This window comes from Meleagris gallopavo, chromosome 2 (assembly GCF_000146605.3).
Source record: "Meleagris gallopavo isolate NT-WF06-2002-E0010 breed Aviagen turkey brand Nicholas breeding stock chromosome 2, Turkey_5.1, whole genome shotgun sequence".
Classification (NCBI taxonomy): Eukaryota; Metazoa; Chordata; class Aves; order Galliformes; family Phasianidae; genus Meleagris; species Meleagris gallopavo.
The window spans coordinates 87,995,821-88,017,898 of NC_015012.2; the positions used below are offsets into that span (position 1 = coordinate 87,995,821).

At 35.4% G+C, this 22,078-nt stretch overlaps 1 protein-coding gene across 1 annotated transcript in view; it reads left to right on the forward strand.

Moving 5' to 3' along the window:
• The window catches only part of LOC104909328 (collagen alpha-1(XXI) chain-like), a 49,237-nt gene that overhangs the window by 16,488 nt on the left and 10,671 nt on the right, over positions 1 to 22,078 (forward strand). The window contains exons 2-7 of the mRNA XM_010707825.3: positions 10,152 to 10,196; positions 10,552 to 10,605; positions 15,355 to 15,408; positions 16,755 to 16,808; positions 18,260 to 18,331; positions 21,380 to 21,415. Coding sequence (XP_010706127.2) covers positions 10,152 to 10,196; positions 10,552 to 10,605; positions 15,355 to 15,408; positions 16,755 to 16,808; positions 18,260 to 18,331; positions 21,380 to 21,415 — 315 coding nt within the window. The remainder of the gene's footprint in view (positions 1 to 10,151; positions 10,197 to 10,551; positions 10,606 to 15,354; positions 15,409 to 16,754; positions 16,809 to 18,259; positions 18,332 to 21,379; positions 21,416 to 22,078) is intronic.

The window sequence follows — 22,078 nt, forward strand, 5'->3', positions numbered from 1 at the left end:
AGTAAGTGCATCAGTAATTTTTCCTTGAGAGGCTTTGTGGAATCGTGAGAGTAGTCAGGACAGAGTCTTCTGAAGAATTTCTGATTGTTGGAGCTACTATTACAGATGCTAATCTTCCCACTTGAGAAGTAGAGAGATGACTGCTTTGGCAACACAATAATTTCAGTAATCTTTCTTTAATTATATAGTGCTTGCTGTAAGCTCAACTACGTTTTTTAGATTTTTTTGGAGTGCAGATTTTCCTCAAAACACTCAAAAAACCCCCATGCTTTTTGAATGCTGGTTTTCCTGACAATTTTAACTTCTAACCAAATTCACTTAAAAGGTGCATATATTTTTTATGAAACATTATTTGCAACATTGCTTATCTTCATCATTTGGTCTGACAAGTTATGTTAATTAAATGCATTTTGTCTTGCATTTTCAGCAAATTTAATTGCTGTTAAGAAGATGAATGTGTGAATGGTGCTGTAAAGAAACAGGTGATTAAAAGACTTTTGGGACTTCTGGCAGGTTAACGTCAATGGCTCTATTATTCCTAGGTGACAGAAATGGTAGAAATGGCAACTAGCTGCTGAACCAAATCGTATTGAAGTCGTTTGAGGGATTCTCACTGAATTCAATCTGGACAGCAGCCACAATAAGTACTGTAATAAACTTGGATCCACTGACCAAATGATGCTTGGAAAATAATGCCTGCATTTCTAAGCTGTCATATCAAACAGTTCTCTACCATCTAATTCTCACTTTCTATCTTGTTTTTTTGTGATTTCTAGTTCTTACATTTTGGCTTCACACACCATGCAATTAGATGAATTATATTCATTTTCTGCACTTACATGGCATCTTTCTTAACATAACATTTTTGTTATGTCTGCAAAGACTTAGGAAAGTATTATTTTTTGGAATTTTGCAGTTAGCATCAGTTCAAATCAGATAACTTATTCTGGAAAATCAGGCTGGGAGAAGCCCAGTGGTGTAGAAATAATTCTGGCCAAGATGGTGTACCAGTTTAAAATCTCCTTACTGATGTGTTGAACTGTGTTACAATAAATAGAATCTTGCCATTCGTTAAGATCTCTCTTAGCTTTTTGTTAACTTCCTATATTCTAAAAAAATCTGTTAAAAAAGCATGATTCTGTAATAACTGTCCTGCAGCAAACAATTTAAATGCACTTCTTAAAAAATTGCAGTATCTTCTAAGCACAAAATTATTGGTAGTTCTTATTTATTTGTATTCAATGAGTGATTCCAATAAACTAGTCCTGTTTATACACGGAACCATAAACTTGTGCATCTGAAGAGTTTTATGTTATTGTGTACTAAAATAGTTGTGTATATTGGTAATTTTTGGGTAGAGACTCTGAACTTGAGATTATAAATTATACTTATTAGCTGTGCTAAAAAGTGAACTTTAATTCCCAGATGAAGTGTACTGACTGGCTTATACTTATATTGTAGAGTTAAGTTTGTAGAGTAACAGGTGTTGACACCCATTGTGCCTTTTTCTGCTGAGGCAGTGACCATATTCACCTCATATGCATCCTCAGCTGTTGTGTTGTCAACTTGCATAATGCAGAGTCTAGAGATATGCTACAAAACCAAAAGAGAATTGGCTTGGTGTGGATCCTCTTGTGGCAAAATTACTTAAAAATCAATATAAATGTTTTCCCACTTAAATGTTTGGGCATTTAGGGGACTGGAGCACACCACTGACTGCAATATACACAGACTTAAACAGACTTTTTTTTTTTTTCTGAAACAAGATTTTCTTATGTGTTACAATGTGTCCTCCAGTAGGCATAGTTTATTGCTATTTAGATATTACATCATTTCTTATTTTCTGTATTGAAAGACTTTGTTTTTAATAAATGTTATGACCAACAATTCCTTTCCTAGAGATAACTTTTAAATAGTGTGTATTTCTACTTAGGCATTTTTTCTGAAAAGATGACATGTCAGAAATCAATTGCTACTTGGGGCTAATGAAACATGTGGAATATATGATGCTGTTCTTAGGTCAAGCTACAAAACAAATTATCTTTAGGAGTTTGACACCTTTTACCCATATTGGACTGATATGGAATAAATTACATGGCCAGCAAAAACAAGCTCTGTGGATCCAAAAAGACAAGGCATGAAACAATATTAGTACAGAAATATTTAACACAGAGTGGTACAGAAATATCAGATCATTTAAGAAGGAATCTTTGGCTAACACTGCAAAAGTTCATTTTTGCTTTAGTAATCTGTTTCTGTAGGTAAATTTAGCCATAGCAATTACAGATTAAACCAAGGTATGATTTTCCTTGTGCTCTGGAAGGGTTTCATCGCATTCTCTGCACCGACTTTTGTTAGCTGTCTTAAGCACGGGTGAGAACTGCCAAACAGACTAAAACTAAGGGAACTATCACAGAACCTTTTATCTGACAGTGAGTATGTAGAAAATCTATTTTCTTTCCTCTTTTATTTCCTGCTAGATTCTGACTGTCTTTAGGGACTTCCTTTGTCAAAAGTGCAAGCTGGTCCTTTCTACATAATGGCCTGCAATGAACCAATTCTCTAGTAGTTTAATGGTCCTTTTGGAACACAGTTTTATTGTTTTCTTTTTTACATCCTATGACAAGTTTCACGTTATGGGCCATGTGGAAAGAAAAAAAAGCATAATTTGGTATTAAACCCACTTTCTGCTAATTTAAATAAGCGGCCCCTTACTGTAGAAAATGGTAATGGCCAAAAATTGTATTCTTCCAAATCAGTGTGATCTGAGTGAGCAGAATTGCAGTTTTTGCAGTGTTTAACATCCAGGAGCATTAGTCAAGGAACAGAGCAGCGGGCAGTGCCCTTCATGGAAGCTCTGCCATCCTTAGCCTAACTCTGATGTGCCAGGTGCTCAGACTGTGCAATGAGTCATAAGTTTTTTTGCCAAAAATTGTTAGTAGTGGAGAAATTTTAGACTATTTCAAAGACACGTAACTGCTTGAGTATTAGTGCATTTACATATAGGTATGAAATACAGCTTGGTTTGTCAGCTGATAGAAGTCACTGTGGGATTTTTAGCTGGAGTGGACATGCTTGGTTTGCAGAGCCCATTATGCTGGTGGCTGACAGGACAAGCAGGGGGAGGACATCACAGTGTCACCTGTAGAGCTGGGGACTTGGGTTTTGTCTGCCTAGCTTCGGATCCACCAGGATGTGCTGAGTCTGTTATTCATAGTATTTTGAAGAGTATTTGCAAGAAACAGTGACATCAGTTTTCACTGTGCTGGCAGTGCAACAGGGGTCACTGTGTTCCACACGTAACATATGTCTGTTTTATTTTTAATAAGCAATTTGCCAAAAAAGTAAAAAAAGTGCTTGCAAACTCTGGTCTTCTAACTGTGAAGGTTTTGGTAATGCGTTCTCCTTGCTTGCATTAATTTAAAGCTTCAGTTTTAGTCTAGTGGATGCTCATTATGCCTGTGGGAACCGTTCTTTGTATTGAGCCTATTTTCCTTTGTTGTCAGTTCCAGGTAACCAGTAGTAACCGATGCAACTTCTTTGAATTTCTTTTATATATTTTTTTCTACTTTCTACAGCAGAAGAGTTTTATCCATTATCCAAATCGATTTTATGTGTTTCATTCTTTCAGGATTATCGGGGATTTGCTGTAATCTTTTCAAAAGTATCTGGACTGTTGTACATTTATCCAGATTTTGACTTGACTCGTACTTTCTAACATGCCTCCAGTAAATCTCTCATGTGTCATCAAGTAAGTTTGTTCAAGTGAAGATTGGTAACACAGAAACAGTTGAGTTTTTTCAGGTGCTCAGAGAGGTCATGGAGATATCCTGGTAGATGGATATCTTTGTGAGTCTTGTGCTATTGCTATAACTTATGCAACGTACTTTAATGCTTTCCTAATATCAGAACTTCAATGTTTTTTGCCGTAGAAGGAATAATTTAACTGAAATATAATTCAGAGAACTCATATATGCAAGAAAAGCCATCTTTATATCAGTAGTCATGATTTCTGCATTTTAAACATCTGACTCCAACTGATCCGCATTAACTTACTGTTGAAAAAAAAATTAAGGTCAAAATTAGTACTAATCTTTATGAAAGTTCTATGCATTTTGAGAAACTGAAACTTTGAATAACAGTTTCTCAATGTCATGCTAGAAGCATTTAGTGAGGATTGTGTCACTACTTGAATTACTAATGACCATTAGGGATGCAATCTGAATTTTTGTTGCTTAAGTGGGCAGCAGACCAGCATATGACCATCTTTTAACAAAAGTTTCTGAATGTTATTCTTGGATCCATTTTTGAAAATCAATATAATTTAATTATATATATTTTTAATTTAATTATATTTAATTAAAAACAAAAATAACAACAAAATAACTTTACTAACGATCATCATACAAAGGTAAGAAATGAAGGCAGATATTATATTATACCGTAAAATAAACCATATTTTTAAGCAATATTCAACAGCAGTAGTAACGAAGCTGGTAGATACGTATTTTTTTCTCATAAAAATGGCTGCAGAAATGAAGAGTGTATGCTTGTCTGACATTTTAGTACTTTTTTTTTGTCTTGTTTTTCATACAGGAAATATATTTTTTGTCCTATCTTTTACAGTCATAATCATTTTTAATAGGAAAAATAGTTTTATTTCAGGTATTTTTGTCTTGATATTGAAGGAGAATGGATACTTTGAAACGCTGTCCCATAATGATTTCTTCTAGATGTTATTTATTAACTGTTTGCACAGTACAAAGTAAGTCCAGATGTACATGGAGCCTGTTTGAAGCAGTACGGTGAAAGATTAAAGTTTTATATACCCACTCTGAGAAAATAGGATAACATACTAAGGCCTTTTCACAGTCTTGGGGAATTGACCATGAAACAGTTAGCTTATAACAGGGAATCTTTTGGAAATATCCTGTAATTTTGTATCTTCCTCGGGGATAGCTTTAGGATAGTGACTATGTTACCTGTAATTGAGAACCTCTGGCTTTACACACCAAACCTGTCAACCATAGAATGAAGTTCTACCAGGCACTGAAGGGACAGCAGTGGAAAATAAAGAATGGAATAAGCTAATACATGCTCATTTTAGGACTAAAACGTTTTTTTCTTCTTGAAAAGTTTTTATGCATAGTTTCTTCTGCTTTTCATAAACACAGCTAGAGATGAAGAATATTGAAAAAACAAAACAACAAATAACACTAACTAGAAAAGAAGGAAAATGTTTTGAGAAACGTAGCATATGCCTTAAGTGAAAATGCTTACACCCAGTTGTTTTGTATATAAAGTCCTGGACAACCTACTTAATGGATTTTTAGTTGGATTGCATGGAAAAAAATCCAGCTGTTTAATATAATCCAAAGCCAAAAATAGACACTTCATGATTAAGGAAACCTGCATAAAAGTTTTTCCAGGGATTGTGAAACAACCTTCCTTTTACAGTTAAGCCCATTGTATCTGCCAGTTACTATCAAAGAATAGAAAAAAAAAAAAAAACATATTTAAATTGCTAAAAGTGGGATAACATAGAGTATTCATAAAGAAATATTTAATTATCACCACTGAAGCTCATTATCATAATGGAAGCTGATTATTATTTTGGATATTCTGAATTTGTAGCTGTGGAGCTGCTTAGGAAAACTACATCAAGGGATTGAACTGCATATCCAGGCAAGCTTCTTTCAGCTGTGAAGCTGAGAACCATGGTTAAGCACTGGTATCTCCCTCGTGTCGAGAACACTTAGAGCTCCTTTTACCTTTCGATATTCCTAGTTTACAGTTATGTCTTAGTAATCGCTTCTTAGTGAAGACTGTTCAGAGGTTTTGCTAATGGAACATACAGAGACCTGTTATACCAGGCAAATACAAAAACAAGACAAAATATATAAATATTTGTTTTTGGTCCAGAGAACAAGACATCAGGGTGTGAGATTTGGCTGCCTAAAGTGAGATATGTGAGGTCATCTGCAACATCTGGCATCTATAGCACAGTACTTACAGTGTACTGACATCTTTTCTAAGAAGCAGGTGAGCTTAAATGTACCACAGCACCTTAAATGACAATTCCACATATGTACATGGTATTCAGGTGTCACTTTATGCCCTGGGGGTACCCTGCAAGATCTCCCTGGTTTGTAACAAGAGCATAGAAAACAGGCAGACTTGTAATATGCAGAGATAGCAAAGGTGGAAAATAGATGATTAAGCTGGCGAAGGAGACTGAATAAAGGGAAAACACAGCAGTATCTCAATAACTAAAAAATATCAGTTAGCTGCCAGATTGATTTGCAATCAAATTAGCTTTTAGTCATAAATTCAGTGGCTTGATACGTTGAGAAGCTTTTGAATAGCCTATCTTTTAAACCTGTGAACTGTGTTTGTTAGGCTGACTTGCTAGCTTTTAATTTTGTGTGACTGTAGCACTTGCAAACTTACAAAGGGATGAAGGAGAACTTCCCATTTAAGGGAAGTTTTCAGAGGAAAAATGAGACGTTTGAAGGAAGTGAAGATAATTAAGAAAGTGAGATTGATGCTGAAAGAGCTAAGGCAGGGGTAAGGCTTGCAATTACTTAGCTTTTAAATAGAGAAAGCAATGAATAAACATTAGATGAAATTTGATGTAAAAGCAGGTCAGGAGATAACTGATTTGAAAGGGTGAGACGGTGCAACTTGTGTAAGGACAGAAAGCATTAAAGCTCAACAAATACTTTGATTTCTAGCTATTCTGGTTAGAAATATAATGCTATGCTTCTTGGCATTACAGCTGTATATCTGATAAACATGAACTATTTAAAATGCATTTTCTGGAAAGAAGAAGTCTTGAATTACAATCCATTTTTTAATTTCATATGCACAAAATATTGCTTGACAGCTTTGCAAAAACCATCCTTAAAGCCATTTTTTTTCCCCTAGCTCCGTGAATCATGAATTATTCCATAGCATTGATTCTGTTGCTCCCTTTGGGTGGCAGTTTTCCCACTTGTGGTAGTTCCAACATTGTGTTTCCCTTAATGGCAGGAAAATTGCATGATTAATCTGTTTCATATTAAGTTTTGATTAAACACAGGCGTTTGTGACAATTTTACTTACAACATGCACTTCAAAACTTTTTTTTTATCTTATAAATGAAATTTGTTGCTTTACCTTGAGCTCTGAAGTGAGAATACGTCTTTAGATAGCTAAAGTAAAATTTTTTGATAGCTTTGTTTTTGTTATGTTGCTCTATTAAACATAACTTTCTGTTCAAAGTGCCTTATCACTCATGGTAGATTGAAAAAAAAAAGTTCAGATTCTGAGGATTTGTACTGCATATAAAATCTCTGTTTAGGAACAAGGATGCTAATATATTTCCAACGCTTGGTTTGGCTCTTGATCTAGAAGTTAGGGAAGAAATTGAGGATATCTAGGCTGCTTTCTAACTTTGTCCTCTGGAAAAGTACAAGTAATTCTAGTTGGCATGAATGGAGGATAGCCATGTAAAAGGAAATAGTAGATTCAAAAAAGACAGAGGGAAACAAAATGAAATTTTTAAATCATACTGGAACTGAACCTATAGAAATCAGTCTTTGCAATTGCTGAACTATGGAAGCTACACAACAAAGTAACTCTCATGAGAAAAGCTTATTCTTTGTGAACAAATTAGCCATTTCATTCTCCTTCTCCTATGCCAACTGACTTGTGGTGAGTAACTGTCAAAGTCTCCGCCCCATGTACTCTGGGAATCATTCTAATTAAGATAAATGATAGTTTCATTCTGAGCTGAGTGAATGTCAGTAAAGCATGAGGGAATTTGGGGAGTCTGGACCATCTTCACTGAAAAAGGAGCAGAAGTTCCCAGCACTTCAGCAGTACAGAATCTACCACAAAAGGAAAATAAAAATAAAAATAAAAATGGCTAACAGTGGCTTAGTGGCTTACTTTTGCAACTGTTTGTTGAGTTTTATCTTTCTTTGCCACTGATATAAAGGTGAAGTTAAAGGTCTTGTATCAGGTTGTTTTGTTTTTTGTTTGTTTGTTTGTCTTAGCCAAGAAAATTCATTGCAGCTCAGTGGGACGATGTGTTTCTTCCCTTTGGCATTCTTATTTTAGGGTAGTCCGTTCACTGTGTTGAATAAATATGTGGGATGGACTTGCGGCTGAACATGAGCCATGAATGTGCCCGGGTGGCCAAGAAGGCTATGGCATCTTAGCTTGCATCAGAAATAGTGTTGCCAGCAGTAACAGGGAAGTGATTGTATCTCTGTACTCGGCTCTGGTGAGGCCACACCTCGAGTACTGTGTCCAGTGTTGGGCCCCTCACTGCAAGCTGACATTGAGGCCCTGGAGGGGATTCAAAAAAGGGCAACAAAGTTGGTGAAGGGTCTGGAGCGCAGGCCTTATGAGGAGGAGCTGAAGGAGCTGGGGTTGTTCAGTCTGGAGAAGAGGAGGCTCGGGAGAGACCTCATTGCTCTATATAACTACCTGAAGGGAGGTTGTAGTGAGCTGGGGGCCGGCCTCTTCTCTCGCGCAACTGGTGATAGGACTAGAGGGAATGGCTTCAAGCGGCGCCAGGGGAGATTTAGGCGGGACGTTAGGAAATACTGCTTGTCTGAAAAGAGTGGTCAGACAGTGGAATGGGCTGCCCAGGGAGGTGGTGGAGTCACCGACCCTGGAGGCGTTCAAGGAACATTTGGATTTTGTGTTGAGAGATTGGTTTAGTGAGAACTATTGGTGATAGGTGGATGGTTGGACTGGATGATATTATAGATCTTTTCCAACCTTGGTGTTTCTGTGATTCTCTTAGCCCTACACAGAACTTGGAAATGTAACCAGGGAAAGCTTTGGTGCATCTTTTCAGTAAAAGCAGATTCCTGCCTAGTGGAGGGGATCTTTTTCAGCATCGTGTGAAGTTCTGCTGTTGATATTTATAGTTAAATTTTACATTTTACAACTACAGAATTTAACTGTTGAATAAATATACCGAGAAACCATGCAAGGTCTGGAAGTTCCTAAATGTGGTTATAAATACACCTCATTTCCTATCTTTGTGCAAATAAGATGGTTTTGAACAAAATTTTAGCAAGACTGATGTTACACAGTGTGAGTAGAGGCCTTTGAACGAAACATTGGCTTTCCAGTTATTTTTATATTCTTTGATCTCTTCTTTGGATTATACATACACTTGAGTTTTGATGACTTGCAAAATGCCAAGGATGCCATAATTAACTCATATGCTGTTGACCATTGAACTGTTTCTGTTTTATGGTGTCATCACTAACAAGAAGCTGGGTGTAAACTATAAACTACAAAGCAATTGAGCCTTTTTTTCCAAGACAGCATTTTACAACTGTTCTTCATATGGAGACTCAAGTTACTCCTGACTTTTGAAATATATATGCTTAATTCTTGCTGCAAATTAGTGATGGTACAAGTAACAACAGTATCTGTCCAATAAATTTGAATAGATTTAAGAGGAAAAATAAACTAACTGAATGTAGATGAGAGTTTTAAGCGTATATCAAGCTTTGTTTTAAAGTTAAGCTACATGCATTATAGGATCACTGTAAGAAACGGTATGAGATGTATTGTAGAGTGAAATAAACAGTGAGATCAAGGAAACGTTAGAGATCTTCAGGTGTTTATCAAAGTGGAAGCCAGTACTCATCACATACGATAAAAGCTGTCTCTTGTTTTATGTTACAATCACTGTATTTTAAATAGGAAAATAGGATGACCCGAGGTGCTGTTGGCCAATATTTTTTCTGGAAGAAGACATGCTTTATTTCATATGGGAATCTTTTGTGTAATGAGTAGTGGTTTTTTTCCCCACGTCAGGATTTTCAGTACAGCGCTGCAGCTCTTCTTGGGCAACCAGGAGTACATGAGCCTGTCCAGGGCAGATGTGGAGTTCCAGCAGGAAAGCACCACAGAAGGACTGAACATCACTGTTTCACTGTCCCCAGATGAAATAGTTTGCATGTTTTCATCTGAAGCTCTTTTCTCATTCCTGTTTATTAAATTTTCTATTTCCACCCCTTATTCTGAACCCTAATTGTATAACAAATGTTAAATTTATGAGAACGTGGAGTCTTATATATATGTGTATATATTTATAAAATATTCTATGTATTTAAAAGGTTTTCTTTTTCCTTCCTTAGGGAATTCCTGGAATCCCTGGAAATCAAGGAGCAAAAGGACAAAAGGTATTATTCATATCTCAAAACGCAGTTAAAAACTGCACATATATACTCTTTCCAAAGTGAAGGGTCAGGCCGTACTGAGAGGAGACTTTTCTCAGAGGAGATTAAGGACAGAAAATCATGTTGCAAATGAATGGAGACGTCCAAAATGCTTTTGATATGTTTGTTATCACTTATTAAATCTTATTTATAGTATTCCAGAAGGAATGCATAATTTAAAAGTAACAAAGATAATGTTATAATGTTATTGGAAAATAATCTTACTCAAACGTATCTGTAGAATTAAAGGATGTTTAAGAAATTTGTTATTCTTACATAAATTAATTCAACAACTGTTGTCTTAATGTCAAAAATTTAGGGTGAAATTGGACCACCAGGTCTGCCAGGAGCAAAAGGGTCACCAGGGGAAACTGTAAGTTTGCAAAATCATGTTATTATGAACAGGAACTACAAATAATTGTCATGCTGTTATTTACTACCTGTGATAAGGAAATAAGCAATACAGTAGCAACCCAGCATTTTTACATTTACAAATCCAATCAAACCAAGTCTAATCTCTGAATCCCGTTCCCACTTTTCTTTTAAAATTGATGATTTCCAGTCTGCACATTTGATAAATAAATCCACTGAAACATTAGTATGGATGTACTCTCTAAGTTAATTAAGTTTGTATTAACTCTGAATATATTTGTGTCAATCTACTGTGAAGGTAAACACAGGTTAGATATTGTCATAGCGTACAATGAATTTCTGAATCTGAATTACAGCAGACTTTCATGATAGCGTTCACCTTTGACCAGAACAGTGAGAACAGCAGAGGAGTCACAGAGAGATTTTTATTTTGGAATTTAGGAAATTGAAATAAACTCATTCTTTTTGAACACTCCAGCTTAACTCATCTTAGCTACTGCCTGAGTGGGGTGATTTCTATGTTCTTTATAATCCTTTCGAAATGATAGAAGTTGGTTACAGATAACCTCTTGTAACCAGGTAACTGGCAATAGAGCAAGAGATAATAGTCTCAAGTTGCACTGGGGAAGTTCGGATTTGATATTAGGAAAATCATCCTCTCTGCAAGAGTGGTGAGGCATTGGAACAAGTTTTGAAAAATTTTACTTTGGTTTTCAGATATACAGATGATATATAGGTATATCTATGCCTATGAATGTGTTCATGACCTGTTGTCCTTTTTTGACCTTGAGGTTCCTCAGTAAAATGTATTATCAGTTAAAACCAATACAATTCTGAATGGAGAAAAAAGAGTGAAGGCAGTTTTATGCTTTACAATTTCTAGGCTACTCTGCCCATTACATTCAAATTTTCTGCATCTGCCCTCTCCATCAGTATTTTCTTTCATGAGTCCTTTATAGGCATGACCAGTACATTACAGCTATGAAAAGATTTTTTTTGTATATCACGAGTACACTGGTTAATTTTTTTTGTGGACTTAAAAGACTTTTTCCACCACCTGAAGATCTTCTTTGAAAGAAATTTCCCTGAGAACCAGATAATGTAGTCGTTCAGGTCACATTGAAAAAACACTGAACGGGGAAGTTCAGATCTCTCTCTACTCCTAGGTAACATATGTGCATTTGGTCTCTCACCTGTTCCTCTAATAATTTTTATTACCTATCACTGAAAATTTTTTTCTCCATTTCTTTCTGAGCAAAACTAAACAATATGCTGGAGGAGAGGCTGTAAGAGCAGCTATAATAAAGCCTTGTGGGATTCTACAGTGTACATATTTATTCAAGTAACTCACCTACTATGTTTTCTTCAAGTTTGCTTTACATAAATAACATCTGGTTCTGTGATACACTTGAAAATAATATGTTCATGTTTCCTGACAATTCAATTTAATGTATCTTTTGTCACCTGATAAAATAAGTAGGAAATTAATGCATGGAATATTTGAATATGTTATATGACATTAGGGAATTTCAGCCAGAAAAGATAGTGGGATTTTCCTTGTATTAGTCACACTGAATATATTTGTTCCAGACAAAACAGATGGAAAGCTTGTGGATGTGCTATTAATACCTTGGGAAAATTCTTCAATAACAAATTCTTCTTCAATAGTAACTATCCCTATTACATTACCAAGGCTAGTGATTTATTCATGTGTATGCTACATAAATAGTGTCAGCTCTGGAACATGGGGTGTAACAATAAATGTATGTCCTTGAATTTTTACTCAGGACATACTCTTCTCTTACAATTTCACATGCCTTAGTTTTCAGTTTGCATTCTCAAGCTTTTCCTGTATTGCACCAGAACGTTTTCTTCTTGCAGAACACTGATTTCATATAATTGTTTTCCTGTATTTTTTTAATGAAATACATGAAATATGGCTTAGTAACTGGAGGACAAGACAGGAAATGGGGACAACTGGCTTTTATTTCTCCCTTTCCTGTAGATGCTCGTCTGTCCTTTAGTTATATTAAAGGTTTCTGCTTTCTTTTCTGCCTTATCTAGAATGGAATAGAAGATAGCAGAAGATTGAGGTAGATGCATGTACATATCTGATTAAATAAATCAAAAGATAAAGCTATACTGTATACCTAATATTTCTAATTTGTAAAAGATAAAATGAATGTGGGACATTTGCAATGAACATTTAACTACTTGTAATCCAAGGACAGGTCTAAGCAAGAAGTGAGGAGTTGGTATGGGATAGGCTCTCAACACCATGTTGCCTGAAATGAAACACAGGGCCACAATGAGCTAGTGATGTGAGAGTAGCCAGAAATGATGTAGTCCCTTCTCATACCTTCCCACTATTAGTCCCCAAAATTACACTTTCTTTTTTTTTTTTTTTTCTGATTAACGTGCTGGAAATGAGCACAGAACAGGAGCCTGAGGAAGAAAAGAATAGTAATTTCACAAGGGTTTGCAGAAGAGGAAGGTAGACTTCAAAGACTGCAAAAAAGGTGGCTTAGAGCTGTATTTCAGAAGTGAGTCGATAGATAATATGAAATTTGATTTTAAAAAGGTAAGCTGTATTCAGCATTATAGTGAAGTCAATATTATCTAAAGCTTATTTTGCAATATAAATGCAAATAAAAAGAGAAAAAGTGAAGAAGCAGCATTAATCCGCTAATAAATAAAGACATTTCTAATGTAATCAAGGTTTAGTTCCAAGAACAAATTAATATTTTCTTACATTTTCTGTAACAAAGCTGATTCTGAAAATATGCCTTAAGCAAATGGTTAATGAGAATACACTCTCTCTTAGACTATTAGTGGAAGTAGGCTACAGAAGCTTAAGTCCAATTAGAGAGGAATTGGTTACTTATATTCCAAACTTTTTAAAGAAATAGCGTGGGCTAGTAATCCTTTATTCAGGAAAAAACTGGTTATTCTAAATGAGCTTCATCATGTCTGATGACAGATTTTAAGGTAAGAATGAATGTTCAAAGTTCAGGAAGGTGCTGGAGATTATGAGATGTATACAATATTATTAAATATATATATGTATATATGTAAACTGAGGTTTAATTAAATAATTTTCAGGTGTAATTAACTGAATGGGAGAAATCTGAGTCAGAGGAACATTAGCAGCAAAATTTTTCAAGTTTTAGTCTTGTGTAGAAGAGCCATTTTTTTCTGTATTCATGGCCTTGTATCTGTTGCTCAGAGATCAAGTTGGCATGGTTAGTAATATTAATGTGTTTATTTAATGCCTAGAAATCTATTACAACACAGCAGGACGGAAACTCAAGATAATCTGTGCTGCCTCAATTTGCAGTGTATGTGAAATATTGGAAAAGTGGTAGCATATTAAAAGCTCTGCATACAAAAATTATTTCCTGTTCTAAATATTTTGAAATTTCTCTAGTATTTTCAAAGCCAAAGCAATCCTTTTAGTCTTACTAAAGGATTTTTTTTTTTTTTTTACTAACTGGATTACTGTCTGTTTAACAAATTACAATAGACACATTTACTTTTGATCATATGTAACATTTGAAGAAGATCTGGGTAATATTATTGAACTGAATAGTTCCTAACATTTAGAAATACATTAAGGATGGTTGTTTCTATTCATATGACAGAAAGATTGATGTAAATAACAATATTAGCAGTAGTTCTTGAAAATACTATCAATAGCATCAAGAAAATTTATCGTCTAGGAAATTGGATTGCGCGGCCTAATTTATTTATTTGACTTTCTGTATTATTTCTTGTATTTTACACTGTGTGTTGTTAAACGCCTTCTTACAACAAATCATGTTTTAGAATATACCTGGAAGTCCACATGAAGCAATAATAATATATTGGTTTTATTGACACTTGAAGTTCTAAAGTAAAAAAGAGATGAAATGAAGTGGTGCCATAGATGTGTATTAACACCAGAATAAATGGGAGTTCCATTTTGGAAAGTATGATTTACTAATAAGTTCTGAAGTATACTTGATAATAGCTTTAGAGAGACAAGAAAAAAGCCAGCCTTTTAATGATTTAACACCCTTTAGTTCTTTGTTTATGTATGGAACAAAGACAACTATAAACATGCCTTTGTTTCTGTGTTCATGTCTCTGTGAGAGGAGTCTAAGGAATTGGTTTCAGCAATGCTCAGGTTGTGCACGTGTGCTGTAGTAGCAGAAGTTGTTTGGCTCTTGAGGGAATGGTTCAAACCCAATGCTTGCCAAGAAGCAAAGATGTGGCCCCAAGATCTCTGATCTTGATAAATCTCCTCAAGCTTTGGAGGAGTCATGGTGCAGCAACCGCGGAGATTCACAGTCAGAAACAAGGGAGAGAATTCTGAAATACCATTAATAGTTTTGGGAACCCTAAATGGAAGCTGAGAAATTCCTTCATGGCTTTCAATTATAGCTAAGGATGTAATACAATTATATTAAAAATTAGACAGCATAGATGAGGTTTTGATTTGCAGGAGATTCTCTCTCAGAAATATTTTAAGACACCATTTTGTTTTTTTTTCCTGTGTTTATTTTTTTTTCCATTGCACAATAGCCCTTCCTCACACCATAGAAGGTGTAAGTAATCCAGAGCTACTGCCTGTATAGGGCTATGATGAAAATCATTTTTTCTATCTATTTCTTTCACAGTAAAAGCATAATAATACTCTTTACACAGTACTGAAGTCATTATTCCTCCAGCCTATTACAGAAATGTTTCTACCTTTTTTAAAATTAAATAGGGTTTGATGGGACCAGAAGGCTCATTTGGACTACCTGGAGCTCCTGGGCCTAAGGTGAGCATTTTTGTTAATTCACTTGTGACTTTGATATATAAGTGCTTTATAAATGACAAAAGGTTAGGATTTTGCACCTAAGTTTTTGGTATACTGAATACTGAGAGTGACTTACATGATTTTCCACATATTACCTTATATAATAGTTTAGTCTCGAGAGAGCTTAATATAGCTCAGTAAATGGCACCTCTCATCCCATGAGGTTTGGAACTGCTGCAGAGATGGTCATGAGACTTCGTTTCAACTTCACAGTCCTGGAAAATGTTCTGCGATGCTTGGAGCCAGATAATTCTCAGTATACATCAGAACTCTCTGCCCGTGTTACATTTATTTATATTTTAATTGTGTTAAACGGAGTTACATGCTGCTTTTTCCATCTGAGGAGCCAAATTTATTTCAGATGTAACTTTACTGATTGCACTACAGCTACAGCGAGAATTAATTTGACCCATACTCTCAGAAACTAAAATAGATATTATAAATCTAGATCTGTTAGTGGAGCCTTTTATTTTAATCCAAGATGAGTTTTGGTTAGTAAGCACTGAAAGGTATATCCTAGAGAAAATTAATGAACATGGAATCCATTTCCTAAACTTTATGTTTACATTTAGCCCTCTTTCTGCACGTATTTTATCTTATACCCGCATGTACCTGTGTTTTTCTTTAAAGTTGTATACAGAAGGTGTACGTGTTTTAAAGTGGTCCGTGTTTGCCATGGTGAAAAAGATAGAATACCTATGAAATGACAAAAAGTTAATTAGTTTTATTTCCATTTGTGAAACATGCTTTTATTTTGTGTATTTACCTCTTATTCAGAATGTAAGCTTTGCTTCTAGAGGAGATCTTCATTCTTACAGAAAAACATCATAAAGTAATCAGTAATTTTTAGACTTGAATGGAAGTACTTGTGCTGACTATATGCTGAATTCCACAGACTACACTAAAAAGCAAAACAAAAGTATATTTTGGCTCAGACAGGTCAGAAGATTTCCAGTTTTATTAAATAAGGTGGTGAAAATGTGAAGTGCATGTACAAAAATATGGTATGACTGGGAAAGAGCCATAAGGGTGGTTAAGGGACAGGAGAGCACAGGCAAGTGGGTCATGTTCTGTCGTAAGTATCTCATTTTTCAAAGAGAAGATTGAAACTGAACATTTCCTTTACAGTAGCAGAAAAGTAACCTTTCAGTCACTCATTGTACTTATTTTTAAAAGCTGATTACCCAGCAGTGTTTGTTTTTATTTGCTAGTATTGCCATATTGTTTGATACCATGTTATATAATACCATATAATGCATAGCCATAGTGATGTATCACCAAAATGCCTGTGTTGTTCTGTTCTGTAGGGTGATAAAGGTGAACCTGGTCTACAGGGGAAACCAGGATCATCAGGAGCCAAGGTAAATACGAATCTGGAGTTCAAGTAGAGATTGATTTACTTTTCTGTGATTAAATTAGTTATAAGGCAGTTTTGTTTCAAAATAGAGCAGCAGTGAAGATAAAATCACATCAGAATCAATCCGATGGGTTATTCTTACTAGCTTCATACTAAACTTTAGGAAATGCAAGTCAGCAGTGTCTTTGAATCCTGCTTTACAGTAGTCTATGTGAGCAAGATTGTGTGGTTGTTTCTGTTGCATTCGTGTCAGTGCTGGCTTAAACCCAGCCACACCGTGTCACATCTGCCGACCTCTGTGGCAGATGCAGCTGTTTGACTGGTCTCTCAGTTGTAGCATGCTGTCTAGTGCTGGTAACACCTTGGGACCAGGGATCACACCTGAGAGGATTTATGGTGATGCATGTGAGCCATAAGGGATCCTGCTGCCTTTATGCTCTAAAACATGTGTTTGAATGGGAAAGCAGCACGACAAGGAAACTATCTTCACAATCCAAAGATGACTTCACGATCCAGAAACAGGATGGGACTGGGATAGACTTTCTGATGGGGTCAACTCAGTCTCACCAGAAGAACAGTCATTTAAAGCAGAGAAGAGGGTGATCAAAAAAGATCATTAACTGTTTAATCAAAAAGTTAATGTTGGAAATGCTTTGTCGGTAAGGGCAGAAAATAATTGGTTCATTTTCTACTTTTCCCCTTTTCTTCAGTCCTCTTCTGTCTCTGTGCTTCATATGTACACAATGACATTGGCTTCTATTCTGTTGTGATAGATCAGGGGAAAATCATTTCAGATTTAAAGAGGGTTTAGATTATAAATCGCCTTTATACCTAAAGATTTAGGTTAGATATAATGAAAAAGTCTTTCACAGTCAGGGTGGTGAGGCACTGAAACAGGTTGTCCAGAGATCTGATGGATTCTCCATCCCCAGAGACTTTCAAAGTGAGGCTGGATCAGGCCCTGGGTATCTTGATGTAGCTGTGGTGTCCCTGTTCATTGCAGGGGAGTTGGGCTAGATGACCTTTAAAAGTCTCTTCCAACTCTAAGGATTCTATGATTCTATTACAGTGTACTATCAGTTGAAGAGATTATAAAGTTGTGCTAAGCTACACTGAGACCAGTATGTCTTACTGTTATGTAACTTCCAGCCTCGTACTGAAATTCGAACCTGCAAACATTGCCATATCTTCCATCTGTAATGTTGAAAAATTGCATCAATTATATTAAAAGACAATAAAAGATATTAAGAGGAAATAAAAGGTAGTTTAAATGTTAGAAGTGTCTGTTGTGGTTTGTTGATTTCAGTACCCCTTCAAAATTCTCCAGGCATTTCTAAGTTATAGAATTTCAGAATATCGTAGCCAAAAATATCATGTGACCTTGAAAAAGCATGCAATATAGATTTTGATACACAATGTATCACTGCTACTTACAGAGGCTATTTTATTGTTCAGGGAGAACCAGGAGGACCAGGTGCCCCAGGTGAACCAGGCTATCCAGGCATTCCTGGTACCCAGGGTATAAAGGTAAGCAGTTTTTTTTCTAGTTTTATCTTAATTACATTTTTTTACTGGAAGTTCTTTTCCAAGAAATGACCAGTTTCAGGGAAGTACTTTTTTCTTTTTAATACATTGTTTTTGTCAGAGGCAATTCAGTATAGTTTGGAAAGTCTATTAGCTAGAAAGCCAATCATGTCTCACAGGGAAGAGAGAATGACAAAAAGGGGAGAAACTGTTCACATCAAGTGCTGTAACATAGGCATTGATAAAATTTCCTTTATGAATTATAGTACACTAGGGTATGAGCTGTGGTTCAATATTTACTTAATATTGTATCTTCTTATAGCAAGGAATATATTGGCAAATTCTATAGTACAAAGTCTTCTAGGGATCTCCCCAAAGAATTTGAACCTATGTAGTTGGGACAGATTCAACTCAGTTACCCCTAGCTGTTTAGAGTCATCTGATCTAACCAGCTTGTCTAGGCTCTCTTGATATTTAGCTGAGTTTGAGCTCCTTGGGGAGTCATTCACTTATATCTTTGTTTAGGAATGAATGAATCTGGAAGTACTTATCTATTTACATTGACTGTAACTGAAGCCTAGATAATTGGCTAAATTAGATGTTGAAAATTTTTATGGCAAAGGTTAGAGGAATCCTACTAACATTGTCCTGGTTGAAAATTATTTATCCTGTTCAGTCAAGAACCGGTAGTTCTAACCCTTGCATTCTGAGTTTTCAGAGATAACATGCTTTCAGGATCTCACCATCTCTTGGTGTGGCCTTGTGTCAGTCAAACACTGTTACAGACATGGCTAGGCAAACATTCTTCATTGCTAAAGAGCTGTTTTGTGAACATGTAAAATTTAGTATTGATGTCTCAACGGGCTGCCAAGGGAGATGATGGAGTCATCATCTGGAGGTGTTCAAGAAACATTTAGATGTTGTACTGAGGGACATGGTTTAGTGGGGAAATACTGGCGATAGGTAGATGATTGGACTGGAAGATCTTAGAGGTCTTTTCCAACCTTGGTGATTCTATGATTCTGTGATTCTATGAATTTCTGAATAGTTTTTAAACTGTAAATATGTAGGATTTTCTGACAGTCACGTGAGGAGTGATTTTTTTCAGGAGTTCCAAGTTAAACATTAGAACGTATATATGTTCTTTGATACATTCTGAAATTGAAACCTACATTGCTTTGCACACTACGTTTTGTAGTTAACATCACATTAGCTAAGTTCTTTCCTTGAGATTTTCTTGTACACGTTGATGTCATTCTGAAAATCTCATATGTGTTTAAAACTTTTCATTTTCATCTCAGCCAGTAAGGCAAAACTTTTTGTCTGGAAGCTGGAAAGCCCTTAGAATATTTCCAGTTTTAAAATACCGACAGAGTTGTTTCATGCTGTAACTCACAGAACTTAATTGGAGTGTGAAATGAATCTCTTGAGGAAAAATCAGCTATGCATTGTCTATGAAATGGGTTTTATGAGCCTGTAAATTAGAAGTACTAGAAAATCGTTACTTTTCATGCCCTGTGGGTAACTACAAAGAACTTAACAAAATTGTTTTCTAGATAATGTTTTCTCAAGATGGCGCCATTCTTCTATGTAACTCAACAAGAAACAGAGAAATATCAAAAATGTACCCTTTATCTATGCTATTAGGCAAATTGATATAAAAGAAATGGATTGAAGTGAAATTGTTGACTTCACTGCTACAAATCAATTATTTTGAATTGTAAATGAAGCTTGTATTTGTATTCATTACTTTTATAGTCTAATTTTTATTTGGAATTTCTTTACTATGGACACAATCAGTGTCCTGAAAAGTAAATGTTTAGTTGCTTTGCAAGATAATAAGTAAATTAATAATGGAAAGTACTTATTATTTACTAAAAATTTAGCTGTAAAATTAATCTTCTGACAAGTTTTGAGTTAGTGATTTCCAGACCACGTAAGGATGAAGACTTCCTAGCTTACATCTTTCAAAATCCACTGAAGTCCAAGAGTGACCAGAGTTGAGCTAGCATCACCAGAGTATTTTAATTAAATTCATTACCGCCATACAGTCTTTCAATATTTAAGGGTAATGAATCAAGATAGAAATACTGATTTTAAGGAGGGAGAATTTATTAAAACTTATGGAAAGTCTCTAGATTTTAAATCGCAGAAGATAAATCTTGCAAAATTAATTATCCATTTCATATGAAGATACAAGTCAGAATATGTATTTCTGGTTAACTGGAGTTGAAAGTATGACAAACTCCTGAATTATTCAGGAAAAATGTTGCAGTAAATGTTAAGCCCTTCAGCTATAGCTTATTTTGAAACTTGAAACCAAACCAAATATTTTACTTTCAAGTACAATACACAGCTGGCATAAATACCTTCTTATCTTGTGGGATTTTCTATCAGGAAAATATTTGCCATGGTCAGAATCTCCTCCATGCTACTGTTTAGTGTTTAAATAAACATTTTCTCTAAAAAAAATACAACTAAATACACACAGAGTTGGTTTTTACCAGGAAACTGGTGAAACAAACACAAAAGTTCCATCCCACTTCTTTCCATTATTAAATGCGATTTTACATCACCACTACCACCACCAGATCTGTCTTTTGTTTTATGTGTTGCTGTGTCCTCAACCCAACATTTTGTTTCAAGGCAATTTGAGTAGTCACACCAATTTAAGAGGTCTTCTAAGTTTCCTTTTCTGTCAATGAGGGTAGACACATTTTAGGATTACATTGTTATTGTAATTATTGCTCTCCTTTCCCTGTCTTTTTCCCTCCCATACACTCAGTAAATGAACTCCTGCTAGATTTGCTATTTAATTTGATATCTGACTTTTCTTTCTGACAGAGCTTTCTATGCCAGATTCTCTTACTATAACTTTCTGTATTAATTTCAGTTTTTGTGTACATGAGGATAAAGTTTTCTATTTTCTTTCAGTATAAACAGAGGCTATTAGATGCTCCCCTTGTATTTTCTGTGTTAAATTAAATCTGAGTACAAGTCTTTCAGATGAATCGTGTTATGATGGAGACTTTTCTTTGAATATTTTTACAGGGGGACAAAGGAAGCCAGGGTGAAAATGGTATCCAGGTACATCTATTTTTTTTCTAATCAAAATCATAAAACTATTAATAAACAACACTATTAATAGCATTATTATTATCAACACTATTAATAAAACAGCTAGAAGTTAATTAGAAAAAAAAATTCTTGAACTCTTGCTTGAAAAAGAGTAACAGCACTAAGCCTTAATTTTTCATGAAGCAAAATTGTCCAGTATGCCCTGCATTAATTGCCAGCAGCATTTTGGGGCTGAATAGGCATTTGGTGTGGCTCCAGTGAGGATACAGGTACATGGGTTGTGCTACTACCTAGGGGCCCTGGGATGTGACATAGCACCATCCTGGGCAAGGTTCTGTCCCCGTCTGCTCCAGTCATGCAGGACACACAGATCCTCATAATCAGTAATGCCACCTTGTCTTTTCCTACTACTCTATTATAAACTGTGGGATTTTTCTCCTAAAAGTCATGGAAATACACACAAAAACAGGAGAGGATCTTGTTACTACTCAGATCCTAACTTGGCTCTTGTGTTTTCAGAGTATACATTGTAGTCATCTGTTCTGTTTGTGCTCTGAACTCTTGGAGAGTAAGCTTTTAGAGGGATTGGGCTCAGTTTAAATTGAGATCTTAGGTTTTGTCTTTATGTGTTATTTTTGATAGCTTAATTGTTTCTCCCAGATAAATGCAAAT